Source organism: Triticum urartu, chromosome 3, assembly GCF_003073215.2.
Source record: "Triticum urartu cultivar G1812 chromosome 3, Tu2.1, whole genome shotgun sequence".
Classification (NCBI taxonomy): domain Eukaryota; kingdom Viridiplantae; phylum Streptophyta; class Magnoliopsida; order Poales; family Poaceae; genus Triticum; species Triticum urartu.
In genome coordinates this window covers 358280564-358299809 of record NC_053024.1, presented here as the reverse complement: position 1 = coordinate 358299809, position 19246 = coordinate 358280564, and the positions used below count along the sequence as shown (strand labels likewise).

The window sequence follows — 19246 nt, the reverse complement described above, 5'->3', positions numbered from 1 at the left end:
CGTGTATACGCACGTTCCCCTGGCAATCGCTTTACGCAATCTTCGGAGTTATTTGACACCGCTGGTTGCCTGTCACCACCTGCCGCATGGTAAGAACTTGTAAGATATTGATATTTGCTTTACTGTGAGCACTTTACAACCACATCCTAGTAGTTCATAGGAACATTATTCTCGAATTTTGGTTCTTGTTTCTACTAATCATGACAGGTTCCAGAGATAGAAGTTCTTGGACGACGGACACATCTTCACTATCACAAGAGTTGGGACAACGCACACAAGCATATGGTCAGGTTATCTCTTTACTATCATTTGAGGGTAGATTTAATCCTGCTATTTATCTAGCTTGGGAGCTTGAAGTAGAACAAGTTTTTAGTCACCATGATTTTTCTGAACTTGAGAGAGTACGAGCTACCATTAGAGCATTTACTGGTTTTGCTTCTGTTTGGTGGAGTGTACATTGTAAGAAAAACATTGATAACCAACCCACAACTTGGAAAGTTTTGAAAGCTGTAATGAGACAACAATTTTTTCCTCCCTACTACCGTCGTGAATTGCGTTGCAAATTGGAGCAATTAAAACAAGGCAGTAACACTGTTCATGCTTACTACCAAGAGTTCAAATCTTATATGCATCATTGTGACATAGAAGAATCTGAGGATGATACAATGAATATTTTTTTGGTGGTTTGAACCATGATATTCAGGCAAGATTTCGGTATATTCCTCGTTGCATTACTGGTATGTATGTCCGTGCTTGTACCTTTGAGAGACAGATACAGGAGGATGCATTGGGTGACTACAACAACTACTATTCCAGTTCATGCTCACCATCGCCGGTTGGTTACTCCACTATTGCACCTACTAGAGCAGCCCCACCTCGGATTGTGAGCGCAATATCATCTCAAGAGTATGGTACATTGTCAACGTCCGTACCTACATCAGCTACATCTTTGCGAGGTAACAGTAAAGGTATTGATGATATAACTTCACATGAGAATGAAGCATGCCTAGTTAACTTGAATGCATCATGTGTTGAGTTACCTGTTGATTTGAGCACACCACCTATTTTAGAGACTCTTGTTACTGTCATGAATGCGTCATGTGATCAAACAACTGATATCAACAATTTTGAGTGCACCCATTGAATTAACTGTTGATGCAAAAGAACCAATGTTTAATCATTTTAATATGACCTCTAATCTTGATGATGATTCTGTGTCCAATGACTTATTGCATGTTTGCTTATTTAAGCATGTTGTAGCATGTAAATTTGATGCAAGTAAGGTTTATTCATCGAATTTAGGATGGTTTAATGATGAACATTGCCAATCTTTTGAAGAGAATAAGAGCTTCACTTATATGTGCAAACTGAGTTCCAGTATTTTCATGCCTTCTACTTCCTGTGATAATTTTTTGGCTTTAGATTTTATGAACAATGAAAGTTACTCATGTATACATGTGACATATGTGCAAAAATCAAGGGAAGTTAAAATGGATGACATATACATATACAACATGTACACCTTGTCTCTTTTGTTAGCCACATTTCAGATTAAGCAATGCCGAGGACGGCTTTATTTTCAAAAAGGGGAGGATGATGAGGACATGACTACCTTGGATACGACCAAAAATATTGCATACATGCATATTTGTCAGGTGATTTCTAATGCAAACTATTCAATAATCTATTTATGTTATCCAGAACAAAAATACTTCACACACTTTTGTGTTTTGTCTAATTGCAGGTGTATGGGACATTTGTACAATCCACATATGAAGACAAGGGAAAAGGAGAAGTTTAGGTTGTGTTCAAAAAGTCCTCTCACGTCACTTTTGGGCCAAGAGAAGATAGAGTCCAAGTCTCTTACGTTTTGGATTCAGATTCGGACTGCACAGACATACTTGACTCAAAACGTCAACAACATTTTCATACGGACTCCGAATTGGGTGATTCTTTTTTTGTTGGAAACTAGATTTCTTGCTCTTTCCAACCCAATTGGATTCACCTTCAAATTCATCCGGAGCGTTGAGTTACGGACGAAACAATCTGACGTTGCAGCAGAATCCGAGTCAAACTACAAGCCCAAAGGTGTTGCATCACCTCCACTTGGGCCCATGAGCCTTGTACGACCTAGGGTTAGTTTTAGGCTGCCTTGGGACGTCCTCCCACCTCCTTGGCCGCCACCCCTTGCTCCTATATAAGTAGATCCATCTAGTAGCTTTTTCCTTGGGTTTTGTTTAGATTAAAAGTTCGCCATAGCTGCAACTTCGCGTACTTCGTTTGTGTCCAACGACCAGACCAAGACGTCATAGAACCCCACCTTGATCAATAAAGCTTTCATCTTATATTCGCAATATCCAGATTGCAATCTCAGTTTCTTGCTTGTTCTTCGTTTGCTCGCAGGAAATAGGCCCTCGTGGTCAGGTTGATCGTGCTCCGGCGTGGTCAATAACCCCTCAGAAGTTGGTTTAGCGATTGCTAAGGCGCGACGTCTCGCACGTTCGTAGTCGGATCGTCAATGTCGACTCCCACAGAAAACGATAGCCTCCATCTCATCGAAACATCGGGACACCCTCGCCTCTATCACGACGCCCCTATGTAGTGGCGTCCTTGTATCTTATATCCATCAATGATTCCATGTCAATCTATGTAAAGGGCATATGCCTTTTTGATATGTGAATTTGTTTTCTTTACTTCATTTATTTATTCCATATGTATGCATCTTACTTAAACATTGATATGTTGCTCATACTACCATCCTCCATGCTTTATGTTTTGATAATATAGCAACTTGCCTATTCTGTTATATACAGTACAAATTTGTTTAACACCATTTTATTCAGGCCTGCCTGCCTGATTGCAACACTGAAGAAATGTCTCATCCATCTAACAATAATTTCAATAGGAATGTACTTACAAATATTTTTCTCAAGCTAGCTATTGCTACTGGTTACTAGCACGGGAATGAACAAGGCAATCACAATAGGAAACTGAAATGTTTGTCAAATTTGTATCTTATTATCTGCCAATGTCAATAAGTAGTAGGCACCTGACCTGATACGTCTCTACTAATGGTTGTTCACAAGTGAAATTGGAATGCTGAGAATACTATGAAACAACCACAAACACATGCCCATCCAGTTGATTATTGCACAAGAAACGGAACACATCTCCGGTCACTTTACTGGAAAAATAAGGCACAAACCACAAAAATAATGCATAGTTCTCTTGCATGTTACTACTTGTTTTTACAGTTGAACTATAAACTATTCATGCAAAACATAATAAACTTTATATGTAACTACAGTTTTTCACATTATATCATACAAGTACCAGATTATGATTCTAACAACTATTATTAAATGTTTATCCTGCATATTACTATGAATTCCCTCAACAATACACAGGGTATCATCTACTCCCTCCGTTCCTAAATACTTGTCTTTCTAGACATTTCAACAAGTGACTACATACGGAGCAAAATGAGTGAATCTACACTTTAAAATATGTCTACATACATCCATATGTAGTAGTCATTTGAAATGTCTAGAAAGACAAATATTTAGGAACGGAGGGAGTAGTTTGTAACACAACCTTAGCCGTCCCATGCTAAGTTTTCGAAGATAAGCGTATAGCAGTTACCAGCCTACGAACCCAACAGCAACAAGGTAAGGCAATCAATCAAGCCTTAGAAGGCGACATAGTGAACAGGCTATTTGAAACAAGATGCAGCAGGTTCATGACATTTTCTGAAACAAGCAGAGCTAAATAGACGAAACATTCAGCTGACACTTCCATGTTACGGTACAAATTTACACCCCGAAAAGTTGACACCCATTTGTGATCAACAAAAGAGATGGGCATTCTGATTCTCTTTCTCTTGTCACGGAACAATACATGCGTTTAAGCTGTTTCTCTACCAGGTGTCCACCAGCACATGCCATCACGTTGCATAACACACATTCCACAATGGTAGTTGTCAACGGAACAGCCAGGTGTGGGTCAGGTAAGCATAGTGGCTACTGGAACCTCTAGCTGACATCTCATGGAGTCACAGCTTCTGCCTTCCTCCATCTGTATCTGCAGAAACATCTAACTTGTCAACAGAATGAACGCATTCTGTGCAATGGCAACTGAACTTAATTGTAAGGCAAATTGAAAAATACTGCACCTTTAAGAACAGAATAACATATTGTACCTCAAATCCCTACTGATGCTTGTGGGTTAGTTTCATTGCTACCAGCCATTGGCATTCCCCTGTAAAGAAATTTGGCACACAACTCATAAAGAGAGGGAGAGAATGGGGAGGGAGTGCAGGGGAGGGAGGGGAAGGGAGGCAGATCATACTGCTCTTTAGCTTCAAGTTTAAGCAGATCAATTTGATTCTGTAGATCAACACAGGCAGCTTGAATAGCTATGTTTTTCTGACACAGTTCCTGCCATTCTACTGTCAAGGCATGGAGTTGTCCACCAGTGTTTTGCTGATCAAAAACAGAATATCACTTGCCTGTACAGTATGGTCATGCTGATTCACATTAAGGACGGGAGTTGACCAGTATGTTACCTGATGAAATTTCCTCTCACGGTTGACAGTTTCTATCTTTTCATTGTATTCCAGAGTCATTTTTTGTGTCCTACAAAGTACCATGTTATCGCATACTTCCAGCATTATAACTAGTATATCTACTTTTTAGAGACCATGTACACATACACAATAATAAAGCATACGCATGACATGAATACATTTAAGTGCTTCATAATCCAGTGGATGCCTAAGCTACATGAACACTGATTCATCACACACGTGAGACAGCTAGAAACACATTGGTTTTGCGTCACCTTCAATGTAGGATAGTACTGATGACACAGTCCACAAACCGAACAGTGTCAAATGAAATGCAAGGAAAACAGGACAAGATGCAAGTGATACAGCACTGTCAAGGACATATGGACAGAACAAATTACCTAGACAAAACTGATTCCATCTTTCTGTTCTGGAGCTTCCAAACCTCAACACCGTGCTTCAGCATAAGCTCCAGATTCTCAATCCTGTAACACTAACTTCATTTCAAAAAACAATAGAAGTATGTTTGACAATAATAGCAGACCATAGATGATGAGAACCATATGCATATGGTGAAACACAAAAACACCTAAATAAAGTGCATACTACAATTGAGGCTAAGAAATTCAAAGCCTATGCCGATCATATGTATAAAGAAAAATCGAAGAATGCATTGTCTACAATGTGGTTATTATTGTCTACAACTACGAGCAATACGCTACCTCCCATTCTAACGATGATTACTATAGTACGTATAAGAGAATCAGCTCTTGCATAACCGTAACAATTTACTTGTCATTTCAAACAGACTGCGGAACTCTTTGTTAAAGAGTCTGTCCTTTTGAATTTGATTTTTATTTCATCATAAATATTTGGAAACCTATACTCTTCGCGGTATTGAAAGCTTACAGACTATAACGGTGAATGGAACAACATTGGTATAATTACTAAAAAGACAGACAGCAGGACATGCCACAGCAAGACACTGGCCAATGTGATGTTGTCATGATCTGGTGCAGCAAAGTGCAACCTACTGCTTGAACTATGGCAGTCATTCGTAGTTCAGTATCATGTGGGTTTAGCTTATTACTCAATGCAATTTTGAATGGGAAAAGTTTAATGAATGTCCTGACCACAGACCCAAAGAAATCCCTATGGGAGCTATTTTGCTTTAATACAACTTCATAATAACATTCATATTCATAACTTAAAAATGTTACAAACAGACTGCCATAGTGGCCACACAGAGCTATCAATGTGCATGTCTATTATAGCAATGTTGATTCAGAACACATGATTCCTCAAATGCAAATATGCATAAGCAGCCTTACCGCACAATTTGATGCTGCAGCTGGCTCTGGGCATTCCGTAAAGCCTGCCTCCAAGCAACAACATCATTCCTCTTGTTCGCTGGGGGTGGCTCCAAACCATAGCGGGACATCTCTATGGTAGCAGGTGGCTTGCCAGCTCTAACACGTTCGTACTCTTTCGCAAGCATAGGATGATTCTAAAACAAAAATGCTAAATGAGAACATGACATGTTTTACATTCAAACAACAAATCCAAATGATCAAAACAAGCAAGAAGTAGGTCTAATGTTTTACAATATATGCATACAAGAAAAACGCTGACCATTTAAAACGTACATGCAAAAGCATCTATTGTGCAACAAATTTACAGTTTGTCAACACTTGTTTGTGTTAAGTAACATCAGATGTGCAATTTATGTTGGGCATGTCCGTTCATGTATGTATACGAAACACTTGACTACTCAGCTTACTGAACTGCTAACATATATAAGGTGTTGCAAACAAATGAAGAAAAAACCTAACTACACACACTAATAGTTCTGTTCAGAGACACATCCAAACATATCATAACTGCTCAATGAGGTCCAACATAGATGTAGTTCCTAGCTGGTTTTTAGTTTGCAAATACTTCCAGCTGTTCATTAGGCAACAGTAACACCAAATTTGTGTTTTAGTTGCTTACCGGCACTGGCATTAGAGAGTGTGACACATGACTGAAAGAGGAGAAACTTTCTAAAACATGGTACAAACTCCCCATGTTCTATGTGCATGGTGCTAATACAACGTCTATTTTAGATAGTAAGAACTCTGCAATTCAAAGTGAGAATGTCTTTTCAATCTAGCTGTCGTTCAGCTACGTGTGAGGTTTTTCTGTAATAAATTGCTCAGTGTATGCTCCAAGCACTAAAATTTACCACCTCTAGTCATACAATTGAATATCTAAATAGTGTGTTAATCTTGGTGCAGATTACTTGTAATTTTAGCTTCATGCATACAGCAGAAGGCATGAGCTAATGTACAAGATTTTGTAATGGTTGCACCTGCTTATACAATACAATATATAGTACTAGTTTATATAACACCGAGGACAATATGTGCATGCTTTCAGCTTAGTGGACGTGTGCAACTATGAAAAATAATAATATTTTAAGCAGGGTCAGCCTTTTCTCCGGCCATTACAATATGAAAGAAATGAACTTCATACTAGCTAAACAACGTGACAGCCAACACTAGGGTCCGAAAATTCAACAGCATCTTCATCAAACAATACAGAAAAATTACTTTATTTTGTACACAAATCAATTAGAACTAGGCAGCATTCATAGTGTTGTTCTCTAATGTTCAACAGCAAAAGGTGCATATTTCATCTTCAATGGTTCAACGTTGATCCCATTAAAACAGCTATTCACTGTTGATAGGGAAAACATCCAGCGGTAATTTGCTCTTGAAATCAAATTTGTGAAGTACTTTTCAACTAAATTGTCTGATACAGATTTATAGCAATAGCACAGAGTGATTGGTTGAATGAAAAATTGAGAACGTAAGATATCCTTAAGTATACACCAACCATATAAGACTGAACCAACATAGTTGAGTCCTTTCTTCTGGGTAACTAAATGTGGTATTCTGCAATGTTGTTCCCCGAGTACGCATCCGACAGGGAAAATTTATTTCAGACGAGTTCTACCTACAACTCCCAATTCCATATGACAACCTATCAGCCTACAGCTCCCACTTGCATATGACAACGTACTAGCCTACAACTCCCAATTGCATATGGAAACCTCTTAGCCTACAGCTCCCAATTGCATATATAGTCCTCGAAAGAGCTACTCCCTCCGTTTCAAAATAGATGACTCAACTTTCTATTAACTTTAGTACAATGTTAGTATAAAGTTGGGTCATCTATTTTGGAACGGAGGGAGTATTTCCCAGCTAAAGTCGTGATGATGCAGGAATAATTTGTAAATAACCTAAACATTAACTATGTCGAAACTCCAAAAGCTAAAATAAAAAAGAAATAAAACCTCAGTGCATCCCTTCTAAGTAGTATACAAGTATAAATCTTCGACGGCTTGGCCCTAATTGTCTCCTCAGATCGCTAAGCGTTGGATCAGCGTCCTAAAAACAATAGAGAGGGCGCAAGAACTCACCTCGAATCCAATGATGGGAACGGGGGGCAAGTCACGGAGGAAGTCGGCGGGCTTGCGGTGAGCGCGGCGCATCTCCTCCTCGACGAGGCGGTCAACCTCGCGCTTCACCGCCGGGTCGCCGTAGTCCCCGTCGATGTAGGGCAGCGCGTCCACCGTCTCAGCGTCCGGAGGCGGGCGCCAAGGCACACCCGCAGCCTCGGACGGTGGCGCCTCCAGCATAAGCACCTCCCTCGTCGCCGACGAGGCCATCACGGCGGCCGCGCGCGAGCAGGTAGCCGCGAGCCAGAGAGAGGGAGAGAGGGAGCGGGCGCGGTGTAGGTTAGGGCGTCGCGCCGGGGATCAATGGGGCTGGAGGAAGAAGCTCAACGCGCATGGGCCGCTTTGCGTTTTGGGCTACGTAGGTCATAAAATGCTTTCAACAGAGAGCGCGCGTTCGTGGGTACCACTCGGCGGCGTTTAAGGCCCAGTTCTTTGGGCGGCTTTTCCATAAAGCCGTTTCACCCAGCCTCTTAAGCAGCACTTTCATATTTTTTTCGCTTCTCAACTACTAGTAAGGGATAAACTCCACTAAAAAATAGTAAGGGATAAACGACCACGTGACACATGCGGTAAGTAATCCAAACAATTAAAAAATAAGGAATAAACGAGCTTAGATTAAAAGAAAATTCTCGCAGAAAAAGAAATTTTAAAAAATAAAAAATGTTCATATTTTAATAGTTTATAATTATTTAAAATATCATGATTTTAAAAAATGAATGTGATAAAAATAAAAACACAAAAACCAAACAAGACGGAGCAAAACCTAGCGGAAAAACATAGAAAAATAAACACAAACAAAAACTATCCTGGAAAAACCAACCTTCTAGAAGGATCTCGAGACGGCAGGGAAAAATCTACCTATGCCAGCCCATATAGGAGACTATTAGAACATATGCCTGTGCGTTGCAACGGGAGAGATATTTCTTTGCGAGAAGCAATGGAAGAGATAATTGATATGTCCATAAAAACGATCTCCATAGCGGTGCGACAAAGAAAGGAGTTGTGGTCTTCTCGCGGGTCATATTTGTCCCGCGAGATCTTGATAGTGATGGGTTAGTCGGCGTGGCGGCAACCATCAAACTCGTGCCTCTTTTTCCTCCGGGTCCGCCTCTGTCTCGGGGTTTTGTCTACCTCCTCACTTGGTAGCTATGCGCCATTCTCTCTTACGATGGCATAATCGGATGGATTACTAATTCTAGCTCATAAATTCCGTTTTATTAACATATTTAGTGCATAACCAGACATCAATGTCCCTTCTTTATTAGGGTTTTTTTCTCTTTGATTATTTCAACGCTCACGTGCCCATAATATTTTTATTTGAGCCAAACCAAAATATTCTCTTTTATTGGGCCAAGAAAAAAATTGCTCCCTCGGACGACCCACTAGCGGAGTGCGCCTAAGGCCCAATACTGCCTGTGCGACGGAGCAATTTTTTTCTTGGGCCAAATGTGTGGGGGCTACTATATGACGCTAGTTGCATAAAATAGCGCGTGGGATGCACATCAGTTCGTGTATGGACCGGCACACTGGTAGGCTCTAAGACGACTTGTGTTTGTAAGGCGCGAAAAAATCCAAAAATGATGAGTTGAAGGATCGAAATCATGCCCTCAAAGACCTGGCTATGTGTTGCTAGCCACTCGAAGAGACGAGTCCGACCAACGAATGGCCAGCTCAAACATTTAATATCATACTCCAATGTCAGATTGAAAACACTTTTTTTAAAATATAAATTGCTGAATATTCTTGGAAATATGAATAATTTTGAAAATCCCAAACATTTTTCTAAAATTCTTTAAAAAAATAGACAACAAGATTTGAAACATTCAAAATTCCCAATTTTATTTGAAAAAATGAACTTTTTATAATAACTTGAAAATTTGTAATTTATGATTTTTTAAAAAAGCAACATATTTTGAACATTCAGAACAATTTTTTAAAATGTGTTTCTTTAAACTCGGCCATTATTATGAATTTGCAAACATTTCACTAAAACAAGTTTTTTTTTTGTATTTGGAACATTTTTAAATGCAATATTTTGGAAAATCTTGAACAACTTTGGAAAAGACAAAGAAAAAATGGAACATTTTTTAAATCTGAACCAATTTTGGAATGAAAATATGGATTTAATTTTCAGAACATTTTTCAAAACAGAATATATTTTAAATTCTAAACATTTTAAAATATTCATTTTTGTTGATATTATGAAATTTTTTGAAAATTTTGAAACAAAATACAACACAAAACAAAAGAAAATAACGGGGCTGTCTTTGTTGGGCCACACTGTGGCAGCCCATGTACGAAATTCTGGCGGCGAATAGAAAAAAAATCTTTTCGATGGTGAACGGATGAAAAAAATTGTAGAAACGCATCTTGCTTTATTAGTAGATATAGATATATATTGCCTCAAGCTATGAGCCTACATATTGCTTAAGGCGCCAAATAGGAAATTGCAACCAAGCGAGCAGAGAGGCGTTCACACACACAACATGACTAGGCTCTGGCTCACAACCTCTTTTCTCTTACTCACAATCATGAAGCCTTTCATGCTTCGGCCCGTCCATGAGATTTTGGGTTTCTGTCTCTCGCCATCTGTAACGATGGTGGCACTGGTTGCGAGCCATCGTCCTCTGCTACAGACTCATATGCCATGTGCTCGCCCCATGCAGCGGTGAACTAGCGATTGCAGCACTAGTCGCAACAAACGATAACCGACTCGGGTGTTGCCCTAACGTAATGGCGACTCTTGTGGAGAAGTATTTGAGACTCCCAACATCACTTGACCAGTCGATAGATTCCCAATTCGAACATATTGTCACCAAGATGAAAAGATGATAAGGAATAGAGGGTACTAAGTAGTGAAGGAGAGAAGTTCTAGTAAAATCAATGTGCCAAGCATACCCGATAAGAGTTTTTTAGCTGTCCGTGAAGATGTGCAAGAAGATTATTGTTGGTACTAAAACCGTCAGATCTCGGGTAGGAGGTCCCGAGCTGTGAATCTGAGAACCATGGGTAACAGGAGACAAGGGAAACAATGTTTACCCGGGTTCGACCCTCTCGAAGAGGTAAAATCATACGTCTTGCTTTGATTGTGTTGATGATGGAGTATCGAGTACAAGATGATCTACCTCGAGATCGTATGTTGTGTCCTAAACCCTAAGGGTAATAATTGTGAGTGTGTCCCTATGGACTAAAACCCCATGATTTATATATGCATCGGGGGTATCTAGGGTTACATATGGTCGGTTGCCAATTAGGAATAAACACACCGACGGTTGTAGTTGTCCTTGAAGTACACGCCAAGTCTTCGGTAGTGTCCGTCTTGATCACACCCGAATTCAAGGCTTCTGGAGTCCTTCCTTGTTGAGATCGGCGGGCCGTAAGCTCGGCCCATGGACTATGGGCCACCTAGGCAAGTACCCCCTAGTCTAGGACACCGCCAGTAGCCCCTGAACCTGTCTTTGAAGCCGAGGACGAAAATTCCATCCCCGGACTAATGTTTCTGGCTTGAAGTCTTCGGCTTAGCGGGTGAGTTCTTTCTCTAGCTGGCTTTAATGCAGATCTGAGATCTTTCTTATTCAAAGCAATTTTCGAGCTTCCCCTTAACGGGATTGCCCGTTGACCACATGTTGAAAGCGCAGGTTTACTCCAAGAGGAGGGTGAACGGGAGATTTTCAGACATTCGTGAAACTCAGATGAATTTGAAAAAGATCAGAGTGAAGGAATAGAAACGAGAGCGAGACTAATTCATCACAGAAACATAGAGCATGTATACAAGATACATACAAGTGAAAAACATGTAATCATACAATCATATAAGCATATAGAAGATGAACTGAAGAAATAAGAAACAACATGATGAAGTCTTCAGTTCAAATTCTTCAGAAAGTAGATCACAGATTCTTCAGTAGAGGAATAACTAAAAGTAAAGGGTAAGGAATTTGAAACCAGGTAGGCTTGGTGATGACACGGTGATTTGGTAGACCAGTTCCAGTTGTTGTATCAACTGTACGTCTGGTTGAGGCGGCTGAGATTACACTTAGAAGACACTAAGTCGTCACTGTATTCCTCTTGAGCTAAGGTCACAGTAGACCTCGCCCAATCACTCGTGGTAAGTCTTCAAGATAGACTTCCAAAACCATAACAAACTTGTTCAGCGCCACGCCATAATTACTCTTGGGGGCTTAGAACGAAGAATGGCAGTTGATAACCCACAAGTACAGGGGATCGCGACAATCTTCGAGGGTAGTATTTCACCCAAATTTATTGATTCGACACAAGGGGAGCCAAAGAATATTTGTGAGTATTAGCAGTTGAGCTGTCCATTCAACCACACCCGGAGAACTCAATATCTGCATCAAAGTGTTTAGTAGCACAATAGTATGATAGTTTTGATAGTAGTAGTAGTAACAATATCAATAGTAATGGTAACAATAACAGTAGCAGTTTTGTAGTGATTGTAAAAGCAACAAGAACAAAAGTAACTTAGCAAAGATCAATATGCAAAAAGCTTAGGCATTGGATCAATGATGGATATTTGTATTGGATGGCATTCATCATATAACAGTCACAACCTAGAGCGGTAGACAATAGCTCCAATTCATCAATGTAATGTAGGCATTTGTCCTATCCTCCCATGGCAGTGGTGTCCATAAGGAAATCTAAGGGATATTAAGGCCTCCTTTTAATAGAGAACCGGAACAAAGGATATAATGATTTTTTCATGTAGGACAAGTAATATGGAAGAAAAACTGCGTCCAAAAAGTCCACGAGGGAGCCACAAGCTCGGGAGGCGCGCTCCCAGGCTTGTCACTTCCTGGTGCACTTTCCTGATTGTTTATTATTTTCCTAATTCTTCATATATTCTGAAACGATCAAACAATACTTTTATGGAACTTTTGGAGTCGGTTTGCTTACCACGTACCTACTCCTTTTCAGGATTGTGTAGCGTTCCGGAAGGTCTATTCACCAGTACCGTAAGGTGCTATACAAACGTTTTTTGACCCCTTTCCGCGACGGCATTTGGAATCGTCGGCTAGTGAGTAGCTGTGATAGGGGGTCCTTCCTACACGACCCAGAAACCGTCGGGGATAGGCGAGCGACTACTGACAATCGCCATAGAATAAACGTATGAGAAGCCGCCCTAGTCCCACACGTTACATCTCGATGTTATCTTTCTGATCAGAGAGACATCCCAAACGATCACACTGCTTCATGTGAAAAAAGTGGACATCAACATTTAATCTACTGATATGTTTGTGATAGATCGCACATGGTTCAAGAATGTAAAATGTGTGCGGTGCGTCTACTAATGCCAATGTGTCCATTTTTATAACTGTGTGCAATTGGTATTCCTATCACACACGCACACTGGTCTGAATCATTTGTCGTATTACCATGAATCACACGCATATGAGACGAAACCGTGTGTGCGTCCGTCGGGCATCGCGAACGCTTCACGTCAAAGAACCGGTTGTTCTCTATTTTCCATCGCACACGTTGTTTTCTTTCAAACCCTGTGCACATTATTTTATTCGCTCGTGTATAATTTTATTTTTCCCTATAATTTATTATTCGAATTGGAAATTTTGAAATATGAAACGTGGAATTCAAATTCTCAGCACAATGGTTCAACAACAAATCCATAAATAAAATTCTCAGTACAATATGTTCAGTATTTACAAAATTAGACAACAATTAACTATGATGAACCACAATATTTAGAGGCGGTAAAGGTGAAGAGACAAGTGCAAATTATTTTGACTGCCGATAGTGTTGAAGAAGCGGAATGCCCATAATGTGCCTTCCTGCATGCCATAGGCATGAACAACTTTTGTCCAACCCCTTGTGACGATCGCCTACCATCCTTCACCGCCTCCAGGAAGACTTCTAGATCATTATCATGGTAGCATTAATTATATACTTTAACCTTAGTTGCCTCCACTCCGGTCATATAGTTTACAAGGTAATCATCAGTAAATAGCTTCGGAAACCACTGAAAAGAGGAAAATATCGGATACTGAGGTCTAATAGTGTAGCTTGTTGTGGGCAGGGGGAAAGGCAACAGATTACTTACCATCCTAAAGTTCACTGTTGTCTTGGACAAAGTGTAAATAAGGAGCTTAATTCCCATCACCCGTTTCTTTCGCCTAATAATCTTTGTTAGTTTCATCACTTGACACATGTTCATGAATATCTCATTGCCCAATACACAAAAGGGATCGAAGTGTGGATCAGTACCGCTCATATATGTACCTACAAGCAACCAGTAAATGTTATAAGCTAAACTGAGATTGCACAAATGATGTAAAATACAACTACCTATGTCCTTAAGTACAAGTATTTCTAGAGATTTCAATATGAACTACATATGGATGTATATAGAATTATAGATATAGTTTAGATTATAATCTAGGTTCACTCATTTTGCTCCTTATGTAGTCTATATTGGAATCTCTAAAAATACTTATATTGAGGAACAGATGGTGTATAAGACATGGGATGTAGCTAACCTCGACGACAAACAACATCATCGCCCATTATAGCCCTGTTTAAGTACATGGAAAGCCAATGTTAACTACAACAGGGTTAACATCCACCAAAAATAGCAAATGGTAATAAAACGACATCATCTGTAGTGATATCTTCATTGCGAAAGAGTAGCACGATAGCAAAGGGACGAATTAAAAAATGGATACAACTGTTAATTGCAATAGGCTTAATAGCATCCTAAGTCATGTTTTGTAAGTTTGTAGCCATTAAAATACAACTGTTTAGAAACGGATACAACTGTTAATTGTAACAGGCTTAATAAACATTGAAATCGGTACTGATAAAAATGCAATTGGCAGAGTTAAACATCACAAGACAGGTGCTGCTAGAGTAGAGAATGGCCCAGTTGTCTATAAAAAGGTAGGGAAAATTGCTAAAACGTGTTAGGTATGTTTACTTCAACATGATTAATACATCGACCATACAAAACATAGCCATTAATTGCAACTGGTATTGGTAAGATTGAGCTGGTGAGTTCGTACTTGGAAGTCCTAAGAGATAGTTGCTGGTGAAGGAAATATGCCCTAGAGGCAATAATAAAGTTGTTATTTATATTTCCTTATATCATGATAAATGTTTATTATTCATGCTAGAATTGTATTAACCGGAAACTTACTACATGCGTGAATACATAGACAAACAGAGTGTCCCTAGTATGCCTCTACTAGACTATCTCGTTAATCAAAGATGGTTAAGTTTCCTGACCATGGACATGTGTTGTCATTTTATTAAAGGGATCACATCATTAGAGACTGATGTGATGGACAAGACCCATCTGTTAGCTTAGCATTAATGATCGTTTAGTTTTATTACTATTGCTTTCATCATGACTTATACATGTTCCTCTGACTATGAGATTATGCAACTCCCGAATACCGGAGGAACACCTTGTGTGCTATCAAACGTCACAACATAACTGGGTGATTATAAATATGCTCTACAGGTGTCTCTAATGGTGATTTTTGAGTTGGCATAGATCGGGATTAGGATTTGTCACTTCGTGTATCGGAGAGGTATCTCTGGGCCCTCTCAGTAATGCACATCACTATGAGCCTTGCAAGCAATGTGTCTAAAGAGTTAGTCACGGGATGATGCATTATGGAACGAGTAAAGAGACTTGCCGGCAATGAGACTGAACTAGGTATGATGATACCGACGATCGAATATCGGGCAAGTAAAATACTAATGACAAAGGGAACAACGTATGTTGTTATGCGGTTTGACCGATTAAGATCTTCATAGAATATGTAGGAGCCAATATGAGCATCCAGGTTCCGCTATTGGTTATTGACCGGAGATGTGTCTCGGTCATGTCTACATAGTTCTCGAACCCGTAGGGTCCGCACGCTTAACGTTCGATGATGATTTGTATTATGAGTTATGTGATTTGATGTACCGAAGTTTGTTCAAAGTCCCGGATGTGATCACGGACATGACGAGGAGTCTCGAAATGGTCGAGACATAAAGATTCATATATTGGAAGGTTGTGTTTGGACACCGGAATTGTTTCGGAAAGGTTCGGACATTTTCTAGAGTACCAGGGGTTACCGGAACCCCCCGGGAGTTAATGGGCCTTCATGGGCCCTAGTGGATAGAGAGGAGGCAGCGGCCAGGTGGAGGCGCACGCCACCAAGCCCAAACCGAATTGGACTAGGGTTGGGGGGCGTCCCCCCTTTCCTTCTCTCCTCCTCCTCTTTCCCTCCTTCTCCTAGTGGGAATAGGAAGGGGGGGGGACGAATCCTACTTGGACCGGGAGTCCAAGTAGGACTCCCCCCATGGCGCGCCCCCCTTGGGCCGGCCACCTCTCCTCCCCCTTTATATACATGGGAGGGGGGCACCCCAAAGGCACACCAAGCCTTCTCTTAGCCGTGTGCGGTTCCCTCCTCCACAATTACACACCTCGGTCATATCGTCGTAGTGCTTAGGCGAAGCCCTGCGTCGATAACTTCATCATCATCGTTGCCATGCCGTCGTGCTGACAGAACTCTCCCTCGTCCTCAGCCGGATCAAGAGATCGAGGGACATCATCGAGCTGAACGTGTGCTGAATGCGGAGGTGCCGTACGTTCGGTGCTTGGATCAGTTGGATCGCGAAGACGTTCGACTACATCTACCGCGTTACTAAAACACTTTAGCTTTCGGTCTACAAGGGTACATGGACACACTCTCCCCGCTCATTCCTATGCATCTCTTAGATAGATCTTGTGTGATCGTAGGTAAATTTTTTGAAATACTGCATTCCCCAACAGTGGCATCCGAGTCAGGTCTATGCGTAGATGTTATATGCATGAGTAGAACACATTGAGTTCTGGGCGATATGAAGGAAATATGCCCTAGAGGCAATAAAAAAATTGTTATTTATATTTCCTTATATCATGATAAATGTTTATTATTCATGCTAGAATTGTATTAACCGGAAACTTAGTACATGTGTGAATACATAGACAAATAGAGTGTCACTAGTTTGCCTCTACTTGACTAGCTCGTTGAATCAATGATGGTTATGTTTCCTAACCATAAACATGAGTTGTCATTTGATTAACGGGATCACATAATTAGAGAATGATGTGATTGACTTGACCCATCCATTAGCTTAGCATGATGATCGTTTAGTTTGTTGCTATTGCTTTCTCCATAACTTATACATGTTCCTATGACTATGAGATCATGCAACTCCCGAATACCGGAGGAACACTTTGTGTGCTACCAAATGTCACAACGTAACTGAGTGATTATAAAGGTGCTCTACAGGTGTCTCCAATGGTGTTTGTTGAGTTGGCATAGATCGAGATTAGGATTTGTCACTCCGATTGTCGGAGAGGTATCTCTGGGCCCTCTCGATAATGCACATCAATATAAGCCTTGCAAGCAATGTGACTAATGAGTTAGTTGTGGGATGATGCATTATGGAACGAGTAAAGAGACTTGCTAGTAACGAGATTGAACTAGGTATTGAGATACCGACGATCGAATCTCGGGCAAGTAACATACCGATGACAAAGGGAACAACGTATATCGTTATACGGTTTGACCGATAAAGATCTTCGTAGAATATGTGGGAGCCAATATGAACATCCAGGTTCCGCTATTGGTTATTGACCGTAGACGTGTCTCGGTCATGTCTACATAGTTCTCGAACCCATAGGGTCCGCACGCTTAACGTTCGGTGACGATCGATATTATGAGTTTATGTGTTTTGATGTACCGAAGGTAGTTCGGAGTCCCAGATTTGATCACGGACATGACGAGGAGTCTCGAAATCATCAAGACGTAAAGATCGATATATTGTAAGCCTATGTTTGGACATCGGAATGGTTCCGGATCAGTTCGGGCATTTCTGGAGTACCGAGAGGTTACCGGAACCCCCTGAGGAGTATATGGGCCTTATTGGGCCTTAGTGGAATACAGGAGAGGAAGGGAAAAGGTGGGAGGCGTGCCCCCTAGCCCAATCCGAATTGAGTGGGGGCCGCCCCCCTTTCCTTTCCCCTCTCCTCCCCTTCCTTCTCTCCTACTCCTACTACATGGAAGGGGGAATCCTACTCCCGGTGGGAGTAGGACTCCCCTAGGGCACGCCATAGAGGGTCGGCTCCCCCCCTCCTCCACTCCTTTATATACAAGAGAGGGGACACCCCATAGACACACAAGTTGATCATTGATCCCTTAGCCGTGTGCGGTGCCCCCCTCCACCATAATCCATCTCGGTCATATCATCGTAGTGCTTAGGTGAAGCCCTGCGAGGGTAGCATCATCATCACTGTCATCATGCCGTCATGCTGATGAAGCTCTCCCTCGACACTCAGCTGGATCGAGAGTTTGTGGGACGTCACCAAGCTGAACGTGTGCAAATCGCGGAGGTGCCGTACTTTTGGTACTAGGATCGGTCGATCGTGGAGACGTACGACTACATCAACCGCGTTGTCATAACGCTTCCGCTTATGGTCTACGAGGATACGTGGACAACACTCTTCCCCTCTCGTTGCTATGCATCACCATGATCTTGCATGTGCGTAGGATTTTTTTTGAAATTACTACGTTCCCCAACAGTGGTATCAGAGCCAGGTTTATGCGTAGATGTTATATGCACGAGTAGAACACAAAGGAGTTGTGGGCGTGGGTATATACATATTGCTTGCTGTCACTAGTTGATTCTTGATTCAGTGGCATTGTTGGATGAAGCGGCCCAGACCGACATTACGCGTACGCTTACGCGAGACTGGTTCTACCGACGTGCTTCGCACACAGGTGGCTAGTGGGTGTCTATTTCTCCTGCTTTAGTTGAATCGGATTCAATTAACAGGGTTCTTTCTGAAGATCAAAAAGCAATCACTATACCGCGTTGTGGTTTTTGATGCGTAGGTAAGAAATTCTTGCTCAGCCCGTAGAAGCCACGTAAAACTTGCAACAACTAAGTAGAGGACGTCTAACTTGTTTTTGCAGGGCATGTCGTGATGTGATATGGTCAAGACATGATGATAAATTTTATTGTATGAGGTGATCATGTTTTGTAACACAGTTATCGGCAACTGGCAGGAGCCATATGGTTGTCACTTTATTGTATGAAATGCAGTCGCCATGTAATTGCTTTACTTTATCACTAAGTGGTAGCGATAGTTGTAGAAGCAATAGTTGGCG

The 19246-nt window shown here is 41.0% G+C and overlaps 1 protein-coding gene across 2 annotated transcripts; it reads right to left on the bottom strand.

The window, feature by feature from the left end:
• Positions 1–3669: 3669 nt before the first annotated feature.
• Positions 3670–8400, bottom strand: LOC125543981 (pre-mRNA-splicing factor SPF27 homolog). Of its 2 annotated transcripts, none has more exons than XM_048707493.1 (7): positions 8028–8400; positions 5896–6071; positions 4966–5049; positions 4565–4634; positions 4348–4481; positions 4172–4257; positions 3670–4080 (listed from the first exon to the last, which is right to left on the bottom strand). In XM_048707493.1, the coding sequence occupies exons 1-6, from the start codon at positions 8274–8276 to the stop codon at positions 4200–4202; spliced, it is 771 nt and encodes a 256-aa protein (XP_048563450.1). In that variant the 5' UTR covers positions 8277–8400; the 3' UTR covers positions 3670–4080; positions 4172–4199. The 2 variants fall into 2 exon arrangements, with proteins under 2 accessions (XP_048563450.1, XP_048563449.1); XM_048707492.1 differs by having other exon boundaries at positions 4199–4257; positions 8028–8399.
• Positions 8401–19246: the final 10846 nt, after the last annotated feature.